The 21,263-nt window shown below is 42.4% G+C and overlaps 1 protein-coding gene across 1 annotated transcript in view; it reads left to right on the top strand.

The window, feature by feature from the left end:
• Positions 1–4,719: 4,719 nt before the first annotated feature.
• Positions 4,720–21,263, top strand: part of DYNC1H1 (dynein cytoplasmic 1 heavy chain 1) — a 45,429-nt gene continuing 28,885 nt past the window's right edge. The window contains exons 1-25 of the mRNA XM_066188824.1: positions 4,720–5,031; positions 7,830–7,917; positions 8,528–8,701; positions 8,931–9,186; positions 10,132–10,318; positions 10,493–10,764; positions 10,874–11,101; positions 11,575–12,651; positions 12,980–13,159; positions 14,078–14,227; positions 14,492–14,638; positions 14,785–14,925; positions 15,058–15,234; positions 15,347–15,457; positions 15,540–15,659; positions 15,894–16,133; positions 16,647–16,802; positions 17,168–17,281; positions 17,869–17,979; positions 18,059–18,268; positions 18,658–18,804; positions 19,034–19,200; positions 19,878–20,051; positions 20,777–20,942; positions 21,019–21,207. Coding sequence (XP_066044921.1) covers positions 4,761–5,031; positions 7,830–7,917; positions 8,528–8,701; positions 8,931–9,186; positions 10,132–10,318; positions 10,493–10,764; positions 10,874–11,101; positions 11,575–12,651; positions 12,980–13,159; positions 14,078–14,227; positions 14,492–14,638; positions 14,785–14,925; positions 15,058–15,234; positions 15,347–15,457; positions 15,540–15,659; positions 15,894–16,133; positions 16,647–16,802; positions 17,168–17,281; positions 17,869–17,979; positions 18,059–18,268; positions 18,658–18,804; positions 19,034–19,200; positions 19,878–20,051; positions 20,777–20,942; positions 21,019–21,207 — 5,253 coding nt within the window. The 5' untranslated portion in view covers positions 4,720–4,760. The remainder of the gene's footprint in view (positions 5,032–7,829; positions 7,918–8,527; positions 8,702–8,930; positions 9,187–10,131; positions 10,319–10,492; positions 10,765–10,873; positions 11,102–11,574; positions 12,652–12,979; positions 13,160–14,077; positions 14,228–14,491; positions 14,639–14,784; positions 14,926–15,057; positions 15,235–15,346; positions 15,458–15,539; positions 15,660–15,893; positions 16,134–16,646; positions 16,803–17,167; positions 17,282–17,868; positions 17,980–18,058; positions 18,269–18,657; positions 18,805–19,033; positions 19,201–19,877; positions 20,052–20,776; positions 20,943–21,018; positions 21,208–21,263) is intronic.

The following is a 21,263-nucleotide window of genomic DNA, read 5'->3' on the forward strand; positions in this document are numbered from 1 at the left end:
CTCATCATGAAACTAAGTTTAACACAAAGTGTTTGGGAGTATATTCAGATTATCACTGCTAGCAGAATTGTCTGTACAAATTAACTTCATAAACTTCACAAAAGAAAAAAAAAACAAAACAGAAAGGCCATTAGGTTAAAGAAATAAAGCAGGAATAATTGATATTTGGTAGAAAAGGCAAACTTTACCTGTAGAACAGCAGTCAGTACTAAAATTTGGTAATACTCCAAAATACAAATATGAAAAATGCATCTTTCATAGCATAGTATTTTCCCCTGTAACATTTCTATAGTGACAGAAAGTAGCAAAAAGCAAAGTAGCCATAAAATCTGGGGTTGTATTGTTGTACTTGATACATAATCAAGAGGCAAGGATATAGGGAAAAACTGGAATCTGCAGTAAGGGTCGTCTTTGCTCTGCAATCCATAAAAATCTTAAAAAGAACTAAGGAAATTACTTGCCTAAAGCTGACATTCAGTTATTGGGGGAGTTGGAAGGGGGAGTTGGGGGGGGTTGAGCCTGGGATGGAGCGGACTACTGGCTTGAGTTACAAATGTAAGATTTGAGTTACAAGTTAGGTCTTTGGGTAGTGAAAGAAGCAGTTTTCTGCAGGAGCTCAGTAATAAACACATCAAATCATGAATGAAAAACAAGATATTGAAGCAACGAAGGATCCAGTTACTCCGTTTTGGAAATCAGGGTTAAATATATCTCAAAATACAATGTTCTAAAATACTGACAGCAGTGACTTCTTTTTTTTCCATATAAATACTTTACGGAGTTGCCAGCTTGTTCAGGAAATTACCTTTAATCCTTTCCCTCTAAGGGTACTAATCTCGGGGGCTTTGACCAGAAGCCTTTTTTGGCATTGCTTTCATAGTTTGGCTTTGTAGAATTGGAAAGGAAGGTGCTCGTGTAGCACATACTGCTTGTGTTTGGAGATGTGTTCGTTTGCTTTATGCTCACAAACATACTTAAAGGAGATAGCTGTGATTTCAGGTTATCCCAGTGTTCTGGATCCCTTTATGGGCCACCCACCTAAAAGTGGAGCACTTCTGCCCCTTGGATCTTGTCCTTACTGTGTGCAGTGATTGTGGAGACTCTGACTCTGTATAGCTAATTAAGAAATGCCATTCTAATTACTATATCACTGTCTCCCTGGATTATAGTTTCTTTTCTATGAGGAGACTTGGCTTGAGCTGTCTTTTACTTTATGAAATAAAACTTTGATGTAGTTAAACATTTTGTATTAACAAACTCCCAAGGAGGAATTCACTGTGGAGCTAAAAGAAGGCAGTGCATTATTTCTTCCTCACCTCACTGAAGAGCAGCAGGGCTGCAGCTGGAGCCGGGCATGCAGGGACTGCATTTACTCCTGCTCTGGAGAGGTCTGCACTCACACGGGAAGGTTCGTGAGCAGTGACCCTGTGGTGAGGAGGGGAGAGGGAAGTCACATAATTGCCTTGAGCTGTTTTGGTGATCCAAAAAAACACACTGAGAGGGTTCCTGCTAGCATGAAAACCTTGCCATAGGAATTTTCCTAATACGCTCCCTGTTGAATTTAAGATACAAGAGGATTAGAGATGGGAAAGGAGGTGATTTGCTCAAATGGTTACTTGTTGGGGTTTTTTCCTTTGTTTTTGGTCTCAAATCCTACCAAATTAATGTTAAATATAGGAAAAATCCTTTTTTCCTCCCCACTGAAGTTTTATAACTTAAAAAAATGTTTTCTGTTTACATGCATTTTATTGCACTTGCTAGGACTAAGTCTTGTATCTTGACAAGTCCTATTCTCATTATGATTCTCTGAAATACATGTCTTAGATTAAATTATATGGGAAATGTGTCATATTGGCAATCTTGCCCTTTGGATGACTGATTTCAGTGGCTTCTCACACCTGTAAGAAGGGCCAGGTCTCCTGTGTGGTCAGGAAAAGGATGTCCATAATCAACTGGAACCAAAGGCAAATTATTTTTCACTCTGATTAAGCAAGTAAAGCCTTTTCTCTCCATAGGCTTTGACTGCAGAAGAGAACTTCTGTAAAAAAATTGGTTTATCTTGTCTCTGCTTCAATTTCCTTTAACTTAATTTGCATCTTCCTCCTGCTCCTCTTAGCATAGTACATAAGGCTGAAGTGATTAAAGGAATACAAAGTCTCTACCTACACTGACTTTTAGTTGCAAGTACTCTAACACACACATACCAGAATTCAAGACTTACTGCACAATGGAGCATTTCCAATTTTAAAACCTACAGTAAGATGAGACTTGTTGAGGGATTTTTGACCCCACTTTCTCTGCAAGTCAGCCACAATATATATAAATATTTACTTGCATTTTTATTTCCTCTCCCTGTCCTGCTTTCTTCTACTTCTTTTTCTCCTTATTTCCTGGCAACAATTTTACTGCAGTGAGATACTGTATCTTGCTTTGTAAGCTACAAAAATTCCGTGACAGTTTGGCACTGCAGATGATGACTGCTCCAGAAGAAGGAGCATGCCAGTACTTTGAACCATTGCTTGAGCTCACCTCCAAAGGGATGCCAAGTTACACTTGAGATGTATCTAGTATCTAGATTGCTTAGGAATATTAGCAACACCCCTTTAATGAACATCTCCACATCCAGAATGTTAATTTAACCAGTGAAGTTTGGGTGCTTGGCTGTACTGGTGTTAACTATGTGGGTATAAGAAGTAGCTAATTCTCCTGCATTGGAAAGCTGTCAGCCAAGACCAGGTACAGGATAGCCTTGGTGGAATTCAGACAGCCATGCAAAGTTAGTTCTTTTTTTCATATGAAACACAATCCTGAAACAGCCTGCACACAGAAGAATTATCAGGTGCAAGCAAACTAGACTTTGGAAAGTTGAAATAGGTGACTGTTGTATCAAACACTGTCTCAGTAACCATTCTATGACCAGAGTATTCAGAGGAGTATCTACTACTATTCTTCATCATCCAAAAAATTACCTTTTGGGGGGAGGAGTTTAAATAGGTTTGATTCATGAAAAAATGATCACCTCTGTTAGTTTTGGTGCTTGCATTTGAAACTTAGTTGCTGAACAAATAATTTTTCTTCCAGACAATGTTTGAGATTTTTATTACTTCAGAAATCTGTTTTTTCAAAGTTAAACTGGACTCATAAATGCTTTAGGAGCCTGCCTGAGCATGGCATGCTTTTTACCTTTGGTAGAGATGGAGGAGCTGGGACGTGTGGGTGGGCTTTCCAGATTTCTAGTGTCATAGCTGGACATACACACTTTAATGCTGAGTTTCACATCCATAGAGGCTTACAGATCAGGTCTTCCTTCGCCAAGCAGGATATTCCACCCCAGCATCCTACCTTCTTGGGCAGTACATCTGAACAGATCCTGGGCTGGTGGTCTCTGTGCATTTCCCTGCACAGCTCTTGAGGAAATGCATGGGAGGTTCAGACGCAGTTTCGTATGGTTGCTGTGATTTTCTTTTGGGGACAACATTCCCTTTTCTACTTCCATATGGCAAAAACTGGAGTTTCAGCCTGTGGGCCACCCACCATCCCTAGTGTACTTTTGGGGAATCAGTGGAGTTGTTTTAGAATTTCACTGCCCCCTCCCCTCTCCCAGGCACCTCCAAATGGCAACCAGGACCTGGGCAACCAGTTTGGGCAAGGAGGAACGGGATTGTCCATCTCAGCAGCAGTGAGTTAAACTCACCTAATACCTCGATCAGTCAAGCATACATTGGGATGTAGCAGCTGTAACAGATGTTTAAAATACTTTAAAAATTAAGTTTCTAAAGTCTGTCATTTTCAATTAAAATCCCCTTTCTCACTGATTTACCCGTTGTCCCTGTCTCCTTTTATGTCCTTTGCTTTTGGGAAGCAGTCTCTCAAAAGACTGGGATTAATGGTTTGGGTGCTGGATCCATTAAACTGTAATTAGCGCAGCTGGCTGACTGGGCTGAATATGTGAAGCCCCGGAGATACTTCACTGAAGAAGCCTTGCAGTTGGCCTGCTGCTTTCTTCACGGGAATGTGTCATTTTTGCCACCTGATCTTGTGGCTTCTGGGTTAATTTTTCACGTGAAATAAACATTATTTTCCTTTGGACAAATGAGCCTCGGGCCTGCTTTATCTTCCGGGTAAGGAGGCAGCAGCAGCAGAACCCATCTCTCCCGGGTGCTGCTGCCAGGACAATGGAGGAGAGGCTGTTGCCTTCCCCTTTCCACTTACATCCCGCCCTCCCAGAGTAAACCGCTCTCATAAAACCCTTGTGGAAGGGTTTCCTGCGGGGAACTCTTCAGTAGCTGGAAGCAGCTTTTTACAAGAACGCGTAGTGACAGAACAAGAGGGAATGGATTCAAACTGAAAGAGAGTAGGTTTAGATTAGCTATTGGGAGGAAGCTCTTTACAGTGAGGATGGCGAAGCACTGGAACGGGTTGCCCAGAGAAGCTGTGGATGCCCATCCCTGACAGTGCTCTAGGCCACGTTGGATGGTGCCCTGAGCAGCCCGGTCTAGCAGGAGCTGTTGCTGCCTACGGCAGGCGTGCTGGAACCAGGCGATTCTTAAGGCGTCTCCCAAGTTAAACCGCTCCGTGATTCTACGAATAGGTGGCGGCGGGGAGCGGCCGCTGCCCGGGCGGGGCTGGCGGGCGGGCGGAGCGGGGCGGGGCGGGCCGCCCGTCCCAGGCTCCCCCGCGGCGCGGCGGGCGGGCACAGCCGGGGCGCGGCCGGCCGGGCGGGCGGAGCGCGGCGCTGTCCGGTGTCCCTCTGCCTCGGCATGTCTGACTCCGGCGGCGGCGGGGGCGGCGGCCCCGGCGGCGAGGAGGGCGGCATGGAGGTTTCGGGCTCGGCGGTGCAGAACGTGGCCGACGTGTCGGTGCTGCAGAAGCACCTGCGCAAGCTGGTGCCGCTGCTTCTGGAGGATGGCGGCGAGGCGCCGGCGGCGCTGGAAGCCGCGCTGGAGGAGAAGGGCGCCGTGGAGCATATGCGCAAGTTCCTCTCCGACCCGCAGGTCCACACGGTGCTGGTGGAGCGCTCCACGCTCAAAGGTGAGGCGGGAGCGGAGCCGCCGCGGTGGCAAAATGGCCGCTGCCGGCCGCAGCCGCCGCCCTGCCGCGGTGGGAGGGGCGCGCCTCCGCCGTGGGCCCGCTCCGCCTCAGCGCGGCCCCGGCCGGGAATGGCCGGACCGGGCACTGCGAGCCCGCTCCGCCTCAGCGCGGCCCCGGCCGGGAATGGCCGGGCCGGACACTGCGAGCCCGCTCCGCCTCAGCGCGGCCCCGGCCGGGAATGGCCGGGCCGGGCACTGCGAGCCCGCTCCGCCTCAGCGCGGCCCCGGCCGGGAATGGCCGTGCCGGGCACTGCGAGCCCGCTCCGCCTCAGCGCGGCCCCGGCCGGGAATGGCCGGGCCGGACACTGCGAGCCCGCTCCGCCTCAGCGCGGCCCCGGCCGGGAATGGCCGGGCCGGGCACTGCGAGCCCGCTCCGCCTCAGCGCGGCGCCGGGCCGGACACCGCGAGTTCGCTGTCGGGCTCGGGCGGTGGCGGCGGCACAGTCTGGGTCCCGCTGGCCGCCGCCGCCCGGCCGCCTTTGTTCCGCGGTCCGGGGGCCCGGGCGGATGTGCGGCGGGGCTGCGAGCCAGATCTGGGCGTGCTGCGGCTGCGGCCGCGGCCGGTCCTGCTTGGAAAGGCACCGAAAGTGCTTCGTCAGTCGGCCGTAGCACCGCTCCTGCGGCAGGCCGGCTGCTCGGGAAGTGACCTCCTGGGCGGGGCGGATAGCAGCTCTGAAACAGGGCAAGAGCGCCAAAATCCCGGAATAAGGGGGAAAAAAATACCGCTACACTGAATCGACCTGTAAAAAGCGTCGTTTCTTGGTTATTTAGGGAGATGCCGTAGTTGGCAAACGAAGATGTGGGCCTTGCCGTGCCTTTGTTCAGTTATCGAAGCCTGGTGGCCGTGCTGCTGGCGTTCGGAAACGCATCAAATGATGCATGAAATACTGCTGCTGAGACTCTGGCTTGAGTGTCTTTGTTACTCATATGCTGCTGCAACTGACTATTTATTTCGAAAATGACTTGTCAACAAATCTGTTGCTAAATAGGCGCTTACTGTCACAGAACGCAGCCTAATGAACAGTGACAAAATGCAGCTAAGTTTCATCAATAATGCAGGCTTTTACTAGTAAACAAGCCCCTGCAGTCTGTAAATGGCTACCTGCCTGCCAGCGTGAGCCTGCAAAATTCTGCTATTAAGCTTCTGGATCTCTACTCCTAGTGTGCTGGTGGGTCTGTTCCTGTATATATCAAATCCTAATAAAGTCATATTTCATGTTGCATTATTTAACATGTCAGCAGAAACCGTTTAACATCCTGGTACATGCCTTGCAGTTGCTGCACACAGAGAGAAACATCAAGAAGGTTCTTTCATTCACTGTCTATTCACTGTAAACTTAAAATGTTGCTTAAAAATACCCCATCATTGTTTGTTTTTGTCTATTTCCAGATTATCCTCCTCTTTCCCCTTCCAAAGTTAGAAGACTTCTTTTTCAGTAGGGTTAATTTTTTCAAGGAGAATAAAAGAACAGCTGTCTTTATGAATTCATGAAGCAGTGTTTAATAAGATTTAAAGAAAATCATTTAATATTAATGCAGATGATTCCTGCATTTTTGCTATGCTTGGATCATGAGAATAGTTAGCCCTAGTTCAGGTTGGAAGTAATAAAGCTAGTGGTGACCAGTTATCTCCAGGCTCATGGCATTGATATTGTTATATATGTATGCATAAAAAGAAATTGAGAGACTCATTACATGTTTCAAAAGCCAGATACTAATTTATGGTGCACAGAGCCTATTTCTGTCCATGTCTTCTGGTTTAATAGCAATTATTTGGGCAGAGTGGATTTTATGAATGACAGCCAAGTGTTCAAACTTAACAGATCTCCAGCCTCCAGCAGCATACGGAGAGCTCTGACACTGTTGTTATTGGATCTTGTTCGTGGACTACACAGCATGAAGTAGATTATTGATTACAAGTATGATAAAGCAGAAGCCTTATTTCTGTATAATGAAAGCTGCTCTCTGGTATCATCAGCTCCCCAGCCTGCCAGCTGCTCTCATAGGGGTTCCTGTGGTCTCGAGTGCTGTGTTGTCCAGTGGTCAGGCTTCTGTTGCTTGGGGCCACAGATGTGACAGCCTAAGGCTGTATCTCCTCAGGGCTGAAGGAAATCAGAGCAGGACAGAGTCTGCTATAACGTGTCCAGTCAGAGTGTGTCTCCCAACAGGGAGTAACCTTCTGCACTGAAATCACTGCATTGCAGCAGGACTGCCTACATCCCCAGCAATTACATCATCTGTGATGCACTGGCTGTGCTAATGCCTGAGTGCTTCCCATGGCTTGGCCTTTTGTTCTGTCAGGAGATTTTCTTTTTTGTTCAGAGACGTAATTTCCTAGTCATTTTCAAAGTAGATGTCTGAAAATACAAAGCCACCTTTGAAAGAAAAAGCAGCTGTTTAGTGTTCTCACTGAAGTATAGTTGTCCTGGCAACTTATCTCTGCAAATAAATGCATATTCTGTATTGCAGATTTCTCTCTCAGAATGGAAGTTATCATTCATTTACTGTAATGTTTTATTATTTTTATAGCAACCTAAATCTTAATGGAGTTTTATTTAAAGACAATGAACCCATTCTACATCTGAGAGATACTGCAAAGCTACATTTGACCTAATTTAGTTAATTAAGTTGGTGTGAAGCTTAAAGATTAGAGAATAGTCTAGTAATAGCAGAAGGTGTTTGAGAAGGAGTGGCAGATGTTAGAAATTAAGTATTTCTTACATATTATATTTTTTTGCAGAGGATGTGGGAGATGAAGGAGAAGAGGAAAAAGAATTCATTTCCTACAGTATCAGCACTGACATTCATTATGGAATAAAGTCAAACAGGTGAATTAGTAAAATAGATCTTAACGTTTCTACTCTATATATGTAAAACCTCTTCAAGCAGATTTACCTGCTTTACCTACAAATATACCTCCAGGTTACCTCGTGCTTTCAGGCAGTGTTTTTATTCAAGTGGGACAACAGCTTTTCAAGGCTATTTTTATCAGAGGCTTTGATAAAAAAGGGTGTGTCATGAGGCTGAAAGGAGTGGACCTAGGACTTCTAGCTCTGGGATTAAAGAAACAAAGTTTTATTAATTTTTGCATACATGCAGCTGTAACATTACACAACTTGGGTTCAGTATTCTTTGGTTGTCTGGCTCTTATGTATTTGTCACTTATCTTGAGGCATATTTGACTCTGAAGCTTTGTAAAATGTGTTTTTTCTTTAGTGTGCCCCTACTTCAGAGTCCTTATTGGTAGCTCAGCTTGCTTCTCGCTGAACTGTAAAGATGTATTTATTTGGAAGACTTGTGTTCAAGTCTCTTAGAAGAAAGACTGTGAAGTATGATGATTATCATTTTACTCCTAAACTTGCAGTCAGATTAAAGCTATTGTGTCACTTAAGTTTTAAGTTTTAAGATGGGTTGGTAACTCTGTTCTCTGTTCTGTAGCCTGGCGTTCATTAAACGTACAGCAGTGATCGATGCCGACAAACCAGTGTCTTCCCAGCTCAGAGTGCTCACTCTCAGTGAGGATTCTCCATATGAAACATTGCACTCTTTCATTAGCAATGCTGTTGCTCCCTTTTTCAAGTCCTATATCCGAGAATCTGGCAAAGCAGACAGGTAATTCAGTATAAGTACTGCATTTTTGTGCTAATGAACTAAAGTAAGTGTTTAATGATTAAAAAAAATAACAAACAATGGTGACTCTTCAAGGTGAATCACATGAATTGTTTAAGCACACAGTTGCATATGATGCTGTTGCTGACTCTGGGGAAGCAGTTCAGATCTGAATGTGTTATGTATAGTTTTTTGTTTGCCTTCTTATATAGAAATGTCTGTGCTTTTTCAGGGATGGAGATAAGATGGCTCCTTCCGTTGAGAAAAAGATTGCAGAGCTTGAAATGGGCCTCTTGCATTTGCAACAGAATATTGAAATTCCAGAGATCAGTCTGCCAATCCATGCAACCATTACTAACGTTGCCAAGCAGTGTTATGAACGTGGAGAAAAACCAAAAGTTACAGATTTTGGTGAGAAGGCTGAGGATCCATTGTTCCTTAATCAGTTACAGTCTGGTGTCAACCGCTGGATTAGAGAAATACAAAAGGTAACCAAATAAACAACAGGGGAAAAAAAGCAACTCAGTAATAAGAACTTCTCTACCTTGTATTGTGTATCTTCTTCACAGTTTAACTGGTAAAATGCTGCTTAGTGCAGGTTACTCTGAAGATCTGAGATCAGGTTTTTGAGTCACCAGACACATTGATCTAAATTAGGCTAAGCCTAGTCTAAATTTGGAATCTAGTCTAAATTATTCTACAAATAACCAAGAGTATCACTGTGTTATACATAATGTAATAGATTCAAGTAACTGGTAGTAACCCTGTGAATTTTGTAACTGTTCCTCAAATCCTTACAGCAGATTGAGAGGAGCACATCTGATTGACCTGTTCTGTTATTTGTTCCCAGTGCATGCACAACCACTTCACGATGGTCACTCCAGCCCTGTCTTGTAGTCTCATACTTCTGCCTGTTACTTTTCAGAAGAACTGCTGTTCTGCTGGTGTTATTCAAACACAGCATCTGAGATACTAGTCCGGATTTTTGCCTTCCTTTCTGCACAGGAAACACATGTTGCTCATGAACACAGTTGTCTTTTCTTACTAAAGAGCATAAAACATTTGTTTTCTTGCCTGGCTCATCTGCCTTTAACCACAGTACAGACACTGCTCAGGCAAAGCAGGCATGTGACATTTTTAGGCTGTGCTGAAGATCATTACATGAGGGTCCTAAAACCAATCTTTAGGATCTCTACTAGGAGATCTCTACTTAGGAATTACACTTGTCACATGTTGAAAGTTCCTACACTTTTCAAAGAATGAGTGGCAAAACTGTCTGAGGTTTGATTATTAAAACCTGGCAATTGTTGAGTGTATTATTAAAACCTGGCAATTGTTGAGTGTTTCAATTACATTTAGTTACAGCAAGTTTTTACAGTTGAAGCACATAATGCTTTTTTCTCTCCCTTCTCTTTCTCTCCATTACTTTGAAGGTGACCAAATTAGATCGAGATCCTGCATCAGGCACTGCATTACAGGAGATAAGCTTCTGGTTAAATTTGGAAAGGGCTCTGTACCGCATCCAGGAAAAACGTGAAAGTCCAGAAGTTCTGCTGACTCTGGACATTCTGAAACATGGCAAACGTTTTCATGCAACTGTCAGCTTTGATACTGACACAGGTAAAATATCTGTCCAATAACGTTTTTCTCAAATGTCCTAGAGAACTTAAACTGGTAAAAACTTGAACATTGTGGAACAAAGAGCAATTCTGTTTAGAGGAACCTTGGACTAGTTACAGATAGAGATTGTGGTCAATGAAATGAGAAGTTTTATTTAAAATATTCTCCTTTTAGGTCTGAAACAGGCACTGGAAACTGTGAATGACTATAATCCACTGATGAAAGACTTTCCACTGAATGACTTGCTGTCTGCGACAGAGCTGGACAAAATCAGGCAGGCCCTTGTTGCAATATTTACCCATTTGAGAAAAATCAGGAACACAAAATACCCAATCCAGAGGGCATTGCGTTTAGTGGAGGCTATTTCAAGAGATCTGAGCTCTCAGCTGCTTAAAGTGTTGGGAACCAGAAAACTGATGCATGTGGCCTATGAAGAATTTGAAAAGGTGTGTTCATGGGGTTGGGAAACTGGTTGCTGTATTTTTGCATTGGACAGTGGCTTTCAGGAAGCCTTTAATTTGGAAGCTAAAGTTCCTGTTCTAAAACTTTTTTTAGGTAATGGTTGCATGCTTTGAAGTATTCCAGACCTGGGATGATGAATATGAGAAGCTACAGGTTCTGCTGAGAGATATCGTGAAGAGAAAAAGGGAAGAGAACCTGAAGATGGTGTGGCGCATCAATCCTGCTCACAGGAAACTTCAGAGTCGTCTTGATCAAATGAGGAAATTCAGGCGTCAGCATGAGCAGCTGAGAGCAGTCATTGTGAGAGTCTTGCGACCTCAGGTAATCTTGGCTGTTACCAAACAGAAAATGTGTCTGGCTTCGTCAAGAGTGTTATTCTTTCTTGAAGTTACCAACACAAATGTAATGTAACGTTCAGTTTACATGTTTAGTTTTGAACCCTTGCTAATAGGCTTAGCTTTAATTCTGACTTACGTTGCATAATACATGTTCCTGTTAATAAACTCACCAAGTCTAGACATAACACAGAGGAGATTAATAAGTGTTTAAATCCTTGAATTTGGCTAAACCACAGTGGGAAATGGGATTATGCTGCACAGTGGTGGAAGTTTGTAAAGTAACTGTGTTGCCCTGTTCCTACTGGAAGTTAATCCTGAAGCATAACTGAAGGTTTGTCAAGAATTTATCACTGATTGATAGGGGGTTTGTGCAATGCTTTTTAGAACCAACTGCATTTTGCTACTTCCAGGGAAATTTTGAAGTATCCAACTCACTAAACTGTGATTCTCATGTAGGTAACAGCTGTTGCCCAGCAAAATCAAGGAGAGGTACCTGAACCGCAGGATATGAAAGTAGCAGAAGTCCTTTTTGATGCTGCAGATGCTAATGCAATCGAAGAAGTCAATCTTGCTTATGAGAATGTTAAGGAAGTAGATGGATTAGATGTTTCCAAAGAAGGTACAGAAGCCTGGGAGGCGGCAATGAAGCGCTATGATGAAAGAATTGATAGAGTTGAAACGAGGATCACAGCCCGTTTGAGAGACCAACTCGGTACAGCAAAGAATGCCAATGAAATGTTCAGAATCTTCTCCCGGTTTAACGCCCTGTTTGTCAGACCTCACATTCGCGGTGCCATTCGTGAATACCAAACGCAGTTGATCCAGCGTGTGAAAGATGATATCGAGTCTCTTCATGACAAGTTTAAGGTACAATACCCACAGAGTCAAGCGTGTAAAATGAGTCACGTTCGTGACTTGCCCCCTGTGTCTGGGTCTATAATTTGGGCAAAACAGATTGACAGGCAGCTCACCGCTTACATGAAGCGTGTGGAGGATGTCCTTGGCAAAGGCTGGGAGAACCATGTGGAAGGTCAGAAGCTAAAGCAGGATGGAGATAGCTTTCGCATGAAGCTCAACACTCAGGAGATCTTTGATGACTGGGCAAGAAAAGTTCAGCAACGCAACCTTGGTGTGTCTGGTCGCATTTTCACCATCGAAAGCACTCGTGTTCGAGGTCGAACCGGAAATGTCCTGAAACTGAAAGTCAACTTTCTCCCAGAAATAATTACACTTTCAAAAGAAGTCCGAAACCTGAAGTGGCTTGGTTTCCGTGTCCCTCTAGCAATTGTCAACAAAGCTCACCAAGCAAACCAGCTCTATCCATTTGCTATTTCTCTCATTGAAAGTGTCCGCACATACGAGCGAACATGTGAGAAAGTAGAAGAGCGTAATACCATCTCACTGCTGGTCGCTGGCTTGAAGAAAGAGGTGCAGGCCTTGATTGCAGAAGGAATTGCACTCGTGTGGGAGTCATACAAACTTGATCCATACGTACAGCGCTTGGCTGAGACTGTCTTCAGTTTCCAGGAAAAGGTTTGTGTTATCTGTCAAAATCTGCAAAACTTTTACATTTATAATTCAGTCTTGTGTGGTTATCCAAAAGTGTTATTGGATAGCTGAGAACCAGTTCTGCAGCTCTTGGGTTAAGTAGCTGATTGAGTCAGCACAAATTGGCCAACTGAATGGATCTTTTAGTAGTGCTAAAATTGCTATCAGCAGTACTATTTTTATTTGGTATTGCTAAAATTGATGGATTGCTGCATCCAAGTGAAGATACGTGATTAACCATTACTGAATAATTGTAGTTTCTTTGATCTAACCTGTCAAACTAAACAACCTCTTTTTTCCTAAACTATCTTAGGTGGATGATCTGCTCATTATTGAAGAGAAAATAGACCTGGAAGTGAGGTCATTGGAAACATGCATGTACGATCACAAGACTTTCTCCGAAATCCTGAACAGAGTTCAGAAAGCTGTGGATGATTTAAATCTTCATTCATACTCGAATTTGCCAATCTGGGTCAATAAGTTGGATATGGAGGTAGGTTTGAGATCGAGGAGTAGTATATTTTTAGAGGTAACATTCAGGTGCAAAATATATTTTGATTATTGTCTTTGTAGTCACCCAGGGTGACTTTTCTTTATAGTCACACCGAAGTCTAAATTCTCATCGCCTGAGAATTTCAGTGCATTTTTGGTATGCAGAGGATGCAAGTCCTGTGTTGGAGGTTTTTTTTTGCTGTTTGCTTTTGGGATCAATTAATTCAAGGGAAGTTTTGTCTTTTGAAGAAAAAAAGTTTGGTACAGTTTCGTGGCCTAGAGGATGCTGGCAAGCAAGGTAGATGAACGGTGTTGGAAATTTGCTATCCTGGTAGCAAAGACTTGTTGCCATCATATTGTTTGCTTCTACCTGTTAAGTTTCAGGTTATTGGTCACTAGGCCGGCTTCAATACAGTTAAAATTGTTTCATTACATTGAAGTCCATGAGGAGCAAGGAGAAGCTTTGAATCATATTCAGTGCAAATTTACCAAAACTCCTAAACCTCTTCAATCATAGAATGGGTTTGGGTTGGTAGAGACCTTAAAGATCATCTAGTTTCAGCCCCCATGCCATGGGCAGTGATTCTGTAGCTCAAAGCCCCATCCAGCTTGGCCTGGAACACTTTCAGGGATGAGGCATCCATAACTTCTCTGGGCAACCTGTTCCAGTGTCTCACCACCCTAATACCTAATCTAAAATTGCTTTCTTTCAATTCAAAGCCATTATTCCCTGTCTTATTGCTACAAGCCCTAAACAGTCCCTTCAGTTCTTGTAAGCCCCTTCTGGTGCTGGAATGGCTTAGTAAAGGAGTACTTGGTTCTTTGAGGTGCTGTAGTGCCTGTCAGAATATATTGATAGTGGAGATCTTCATGCAGTGAATATGCAGGCTTTTCCTCCAATGTGCCTCATTTTTTTTAGATTGAAAGAATCCTGGGTGTTCGTTTGCAAGCTGGACTGAGGGCCTGGACCCAGGTTCTTCTGGGACAAGCAGATGACAAAGCAGAAGTTGACATGGATACAGATGCTCCTCAAGTGAGCCATAAGCCTGGTGGTGAACCCAAGATCAAAGTAAGTTTTCCTCTGGTTTTTTTTCACTTTAGATTTTTTTTGGTTGGTTGGTTTTTTCCTTATCGTAAATTAACTAATGAAGAAATTATTTCTGAGTCTTATATGGGAGACAAATATTTCTTCCATCTGTTTTTGGAGAAATATTTTCCTCTTTCCATTGAAGTGCAAGTTGATTTTTGAGAAGTGCTTCTTGAAGTCCAGAATTATTGTCTATATGTAAGCCGTATCTGCCAGTAAAACAGAGTGTTTTTACTGTTTCTGCAGAACATTGTACATGAACTAAGAATAACCAACCAGGTGATATACTTGAATCCACCAATTGAAGACTGTAGATACAAACTTTACCAAGAAATGTTTTCTTGGAAAATGGTAATCCTGTCACTGCCAAGAATTCAAAGTCAGAGATATCAAGTAAGTGTAATGAAGCTGTATCTAAGTCTGAGCAATTGCTTTCACTTAGTAATTAACTGTCCTCAGTATATTAGTGTGTTGATCTTAAACCAAACCTGAGTGCCTTGAAACTTCATGTGTATCACAAGTATAACTGTGGTTCTTAGGTCGGAGTGCATTATGAGCTGTCTGAGGAGGAGAAGTTCTATCGTAATGCGTTGACAAGGATGCCGGATGGCCCTGCAGCTCTGGAGGAGTCATACTCAGCTGTCATGGGAATTGTGACTGAAGTGGAGCAGTATGTCAAGGTAGGAGGCTGACAGGGTATAATGGAACAGTTAAAATGAACATGCACTTTCAGTTTTCCTCAGAGCTGGAGGGAAACATATCCTTTGGAGTATACTGGAGAAGTTCTGAACATTGTGAAATACCTCCATTAGGTCTGGCTGCAGTACCAGTGTCTGTGGGATATGCAGGCTGAAAATATATACAATCGTCTTGGAGAAGACCTGAATAAGTGGCAAGCCCTTTTGGTTCAGATAAGAAAGGCAAGAGGAACATTTGACAATGCAGAAACCAGAAAGGAGTTTGGACCTGTTGTCATAGATTATGGCAAGGTAAGAAATTGTAATTATTTGTTGTGATAAATGCATTGAATTTCAGAATAGGTGTGTAACAGAAAACAGCAAGGGTGACAAATTATTATTATGTAACATTATTCACTTGTAGGTACAATCAAAGGTGAATTTGAAGTATGACTCCTGGCACAAGGAAGTGCTCAGCAAATTTGGCCAAATGCTTGGTCAGAATATGACAGAGTTTCATTCACAAATTTCTAAGGTAAGAAAAGTCTTAATTTCAGTGTTTAACTTTCAGATCAACTGTTGTAGAGTGCTGAAACACTGATTTGTGCCCTTAACAGTCCCGTCAAGAGCTGGAGCAGCATTCTGTGGACACTGCTAGCACATCAGATGCTGTGACATTCATCACATATGTGCAGTCCTTGAAACGTAAAATCAAACAGTTTGAAAAGCAAGTTGAGGTAGGTTTGTTGTCTTTTGCTAATGATTCTGACTTGTGGAAATGTCAGGCTTAGCTCATAAAATGCAACTTCATCATAATCATGAAATGATATTCAAGTTCTCTTAAAAACAGACTGAAACTTCATATTCTTAAAAATCCTGTGAGCTCTGTAGTGACCATTTATTAAAGTGCATTTATTTAGCCTTGCAGCTTAAGTTTTGTCTTCTTAACTTAAAACCACTGTGTCCTGTAGCTTTATCGCAATGGTCAGCGCTTGCTTGAGAAACAAAGGTTCCAGTTCCCTTCCTCTTGGCTGTACATTGACAACATCGAAGGAGAGTGGGGTGCCTTTAATGACATTATGCGTAGGAAAGATTCTGCCATTCAACAACAAGTAGCAAATCTGCAGATGAAAATAGTTCAAGAGGACCGTGCAGTGGAGAGCCGAACAACTGACTTACTCACAGACTGGGAGAAAACAAAGCCCGTAACAGTAAGTAGTGATGATTAATATTCGGTGAGGTAGATCTTCTGCATTCAGCAAGAAGTAGGGAGTTTGTTGTTATGATTTTTTTGCAGTTTTTCATTTTAGATTATAGTAAAAGTCTTTTTAAGGGTTCTGTAATAACCTGTCAGTGTGTTGATTTTTGGCAATAGTTGCAGAGGGAAATTTACCCTTAAAACATAGGCCTCTGTTAGGTGCAGAAAAGTAAATTACTTCATTGTCTAAGAGAGCTTTGTCTGAAACAAATATATGTCAGAGGTGTGCGTGTAGGAGGATTCAGAAACAAGCTGCTTTTTGCTTTTTTTTTTCCTGAAGTGCTTTTTAGTAAAGCCAAAAACTGCGTGTAAAACTGAAATGTGGACTAGTAAGTTGTCTTATTATCAGCAAAATGGAAATGTAAAAAAATGAGACAAACCAACATTTATATTTAGTTCCCACTTTTAACTTGCCTTCGGCGTAACTGTAGGATAATTGGATTAATGTTTCCCATGCAAACTTTAGGGAAATCTGCGTCCAGAAGAGGCTCTTCAAGCTCTTACCATTTACGAAGGAAAATTCGGCCGGCTGAAGGATGACCGTGAGAAGTGTGCCAAGGCCAAGGAGGCTCTGGAGCTCACAGATACTGGGCTGCTCAGTGGCAGCGAAGAGCGCGTCCAGGTACAACCTGCTCACACACCTTCCTGTCAGTTCTGGATAAAAAATGTTTCTGTTCCATCATTTTCTCCCTCAGGAGAGTGGCTTGTAGTGTTGTGCTCTACTAATATCAGGGCACAGTCTCCACACTGCCTCAGTTCTAGCCTTCAGAGCTTGTCTGTGATCTCTTCCTTGACTGTCTTATTCTTTTGAAACTGTTGTGTAAGCCGAGATGGAAGATTTCATCTTAGTCACTTGCTGTTCTGTCGAACTGGCAAACTATGCAAAGGTCTTTGATGGATTAGAAGTATTTTGTTTATGTCACCCATGCTATTGACTTTGAAAAAATTAGGAATGACTGCTGATGTTTGATACATTCTTTATTACAGGTAGCCCTTGAAGAGCTGCAGGATCTCAAAGGTGTCTGGTCTGAACTCTCCAAGGTCTGGGAACAGATTGATCAAATGAAAGAACAACCCTGGGTCTCAGTACAGCCTCGCAAGGTACTTCACTTTTGTGTACATGAACAATATAACTGCCACAAGTATACGCAAATTAGAAAATAGACCTCTTCAGACAGACATGCTATGTTGTCAGTCTTTTGAGTATCTTGTGAGCATGTTTCTTCTGAAGCTAAGCTAAAAATATTCACAGGATTGTCATGATTTAAGTAACCTTACAGAGAATTTATGCAGTTTCCATAGTTTGAGATTGGACTGCATCTACAGAGAAGAAACTGCTGTTTTTAAATAGGCTGTTGGACCACATTAGAGAAACTTCATTATACAGTTGGGTAAACAGCATTGATTTTAGTTTAGTGCTCAGGAGGTAAAGAGCAGAAAGAACAGTAATCTGTAAACTAACTGCCTGTGACAAGACTGCATCATAAATCTCAATCAGACCAATAAAACTACATTCTCTACTGTAGAGTAACTACATCTTAGGCAAATACAGATAATGCTTAAAAGAGCTGTCCTGTTGCTAATGTCTCATTAGAGTGAATTTTCTTTAACAAATGTATAGGGAATTTGTATGGTTATGTGCACAGGACTTGTCGAGAAAGATTTCATTGCTTTTATGTTTCTGACAGCTTCGACAAAACTTGGATGGTCTGTTGAACCAACTGAAAAACTTCCCTGCCCGTTTGCGGCAGTATGCCTCCTATGAGTATGTTCAGAGACTTCTGAAGGGCTACATGAAGGTAAGTTGCACACATTTCTAAAATGCATGTGTTATATATTCTAGTTCAGGGGTGTAACTTGCTTTCTTTTCTTCTATAGATAAACATGTTAGTCATCGAACTGAAATCGGAGGCCCTTAAAGACCGGCACTGGAAACAGCTGATGAAGAGGCTTCATGTTAACTGGGTTGTGTCAGAATTGACCCTGGGCCAGATCTGGGATGTCGATTTACAGAGAAATGAAGCAATTGTCAAAGATGTTCTGCTTGTGGCTCAGGGAGAGATGGCTTTGGAAGAGTTCTTGAAACAGGCTAGTATCAGCTCTTTGTATGTATGCATGTAATAGCAAATCTGAGGGTTGCTGTTAGGTGGCTACTTGTATAAGTAAACTTGTCACTCTAAGCTGTTGAAACAAGTGCTGAGACTCTATCATTTGCTGTGTTTTGGGTAGCAGTTTTAAGCTGTGTAAACTTCTTCTGATGAAACTTGCATTATTTGGGAAAAGCAGTTCTTGGTAGTGACTGCAAAGATCCCACCTTAACTGCATCATAGTCTCAATATCTTCAAAAAAAGCTTGAGCGTAAGACCAGAATCTTCAGGTACAGAAAATATTATCTGATTACTGTAATACATTTCTACTTTGTAACTATGTTGGAGCAGAAATGATGGATGTCATATCTTGAACGTCTTTTTCTTCAGATAAGAGAAGTGTGGAACACCTATGAACTGGACTTGGTCAATTACCAGAACAAATGTCGTTTGATTCGTGGATGGGATGACCTTTTCAACAAAGTCAAGGAGCACATTAACAGTGTGTCTGCTATGAAGCTGTCACCATACTACAAGGTAAAATGGAAAACAAAGCTAAAGAATTTTTGTTCATTTCTGCCTTCCCCTTCTGTTTAGTTTATATTTTTGTCAGCAGGGACTGTATTCACTGTTTAAAGCTGACAGACTGTTAATTGTATATGCATACTTTCTAACTCTCGAAAAACTGTTTCCTCTAATAATTAGTAGTAGTCAAACACTTAATAATAATATTAAAATGAATATTAATGCAGTGTTTAAACTTCAGGTGTTTGAGGAAGATGCCCTTAGCTGGGAAGATAAGCTGAACCGTATCATGGCACTCTTTGATGTCTGGATAGACGTCCAAAGGCGGTGGGTCTACCTGGAGGGTATCTTTACTGGCAGTGCAGACATCAAGCACTTGCTGCCTGTGGAGACCCAGCGGTTCCAGAGGTAACTTTTCAATTTTGTTTTCTTGCCTCACTTGAGGGTACCATGTGAGCAGGCCTGAAACTTCATGACTCACTGTAGCACTCTCTGAGTTGAAATACTGACTGCATTTTTACCTGGTCCAGCTGAATTACAGCTGCTGTAGACACAAGTTCATCAAGCAAAGAGGTACAACTATAGCAGAAAATGTTTATAGTAAATGGGCTGATGTACAATTTTTAGATTATTTAGGCTCAGGTCGTTTTCCTTGCTAGTTCCTGTCAGTTACTTCAAGGGTTTTTCTGGTGTTGTGGCTGCAACAGACAGGCTGATTTCTGTTGCTGCAGCCTTTAATCTCACCTTTAAACATCTACTGCCTCTCTTTTAAGTTGGTCTGATTATACTTACTCATTCCACACACTTCAAGTCAGATCTAAGAATCAGATTTATACATCTCTTCAGGAAGTAAAGATAAGTAGACCTGCCCTGGACTTGGTAGATTGAACATTACAAAGAAGTTAAATTTTGTTGTTGTGGGTTTGAGGTAGATAAAGAGGAACTTGGGGAGTTTAGGCTTGTGTTCCCTAGAGCTACTGCATCCATTAGAGGTGGGGTGGTCGTTTAGAGACAAGTAACTTTGGTGTTCTGTAGGCCTGTGGTTACTGAGTTTGCACTAATGTATTGTGTTATTTTACTTGCAGCATCAGCACTGAATTTTTGGCACTCATGAAAAAGGTGTCCAAATCCCCACTTGTGATGGATGTTCTTAACATTCAAGGTGTGCAGAGATCATTAGAGAGACTGGCAGACTTACTTGGGAAGATACAGAAAGCGCTGGGAGAATACTTGGAAAGGGAGAGGTCCTCTTTCCCTCGGTAAGCAGTTGACTCCTGAAGTAATCTGATGTTTCTGTGCAGGAATGGGTGTACTGCTCTGTAAAGCCTCTGCCAGTTCTCCTGTAGTGCATGTATATGAGATGTTATGACCATTTAAATATGTATTGTTTATATACAGAATTCAATTACAGCTACTTCTTCAGAAGTGGGGCTGAAACTTCCTTTACTTGCTCATCTCTCCCTGTAGCTGGTTGCAGGATTTGGATATTGCCTAAAGAACCATTGCAGCTGATTTCTGAAAAAATCAGGAACTGAAGAGGTTCTTCCGCCATTTGATTGAAGGACAGTGTCTAAAATTGTCACAGTCCAGTATTTTGGTCATTGATTTGGGCTTACCTGTAATCGTCAACTAGTTTGTCACTTAGCATGAGAAAATAAGGGTGAGGGAGGTACTGAGTGGGAGCTCTTCCTGGCTGATAGGCAGTTCAGTGCCAAACTCCACTGTGGGTATTTCAGAGATGGGTAAGTAAAGAAAATATTCCACACTATGGAGTATGTATACACTTCTGTATGGTACAGACCACATGAACTTAATGGTAGCACTGAGGTGTAACTGCTAGCAAATGTATGGTTCATTCCCTTTTGCTGTGTTGAGAAAATGGTTGTCAGTTACTTCCTTGTGGTGGCCATGGATAAAGCATAAATTGTAAATTAAAAGTGATAGTTGGAGTTCTGATATAGATCTAATTTTATGTGATTAATAGGTTCTACTTTGTTGGTGATGAAGACTTGCTTGAAATCATTGGAAACAGCAAAAATGTTGCTAAGTTGCAGAAACACTTCAAGAAAATGTTTGCTGGAGTTTCTAGCATTATTCTCAATGAAGACAATTCTGTGGTTCTTGGGATATCCTCACGTGAAGGAGAGGAGGTATAGCTGCAGTATTTCTAAATAAAATTCTGAAAATAAGTGAATGTGGGCTGACTTAAACCTTTAATTCTTGCAGGTGCTGTTCAAAACACCCGTCTCCATCACAGAACATCCCAAGATCAATGAGTGGCTCACTCTTGTTGAAAAAGAAATGAGAGTGACCCTTGCTAAATTGCTTGCAGAGTCTGTTACTGAAGTAGAAATCTTTGGAAAAGCAACTTCAATTGATCCAGCAGTCTACATCTCTTGGATTGACAAATACCAGGTATTAATGTGGAACATTTAAGTATACTGCAGCTTGGTTACTTCAGCAAGGAAAAC

Source organism: Chamaea fasciata, unplaced genomic scaffold (assembly GCF_029207755.1).
Source record: "Chamaea fasciata isolate MVZ Bird 193981 ecotype frontalis unplaced genomic scaffold, bChaFas1.0.hap1 SCAF_7, whole genome shotgun sequence".
Lineage (NCBI taxonomy): Eukaryota > Metazoa > Chordata > Aves > Passeriformes > Sylviidae > Chamaea > Chamaea fasciata.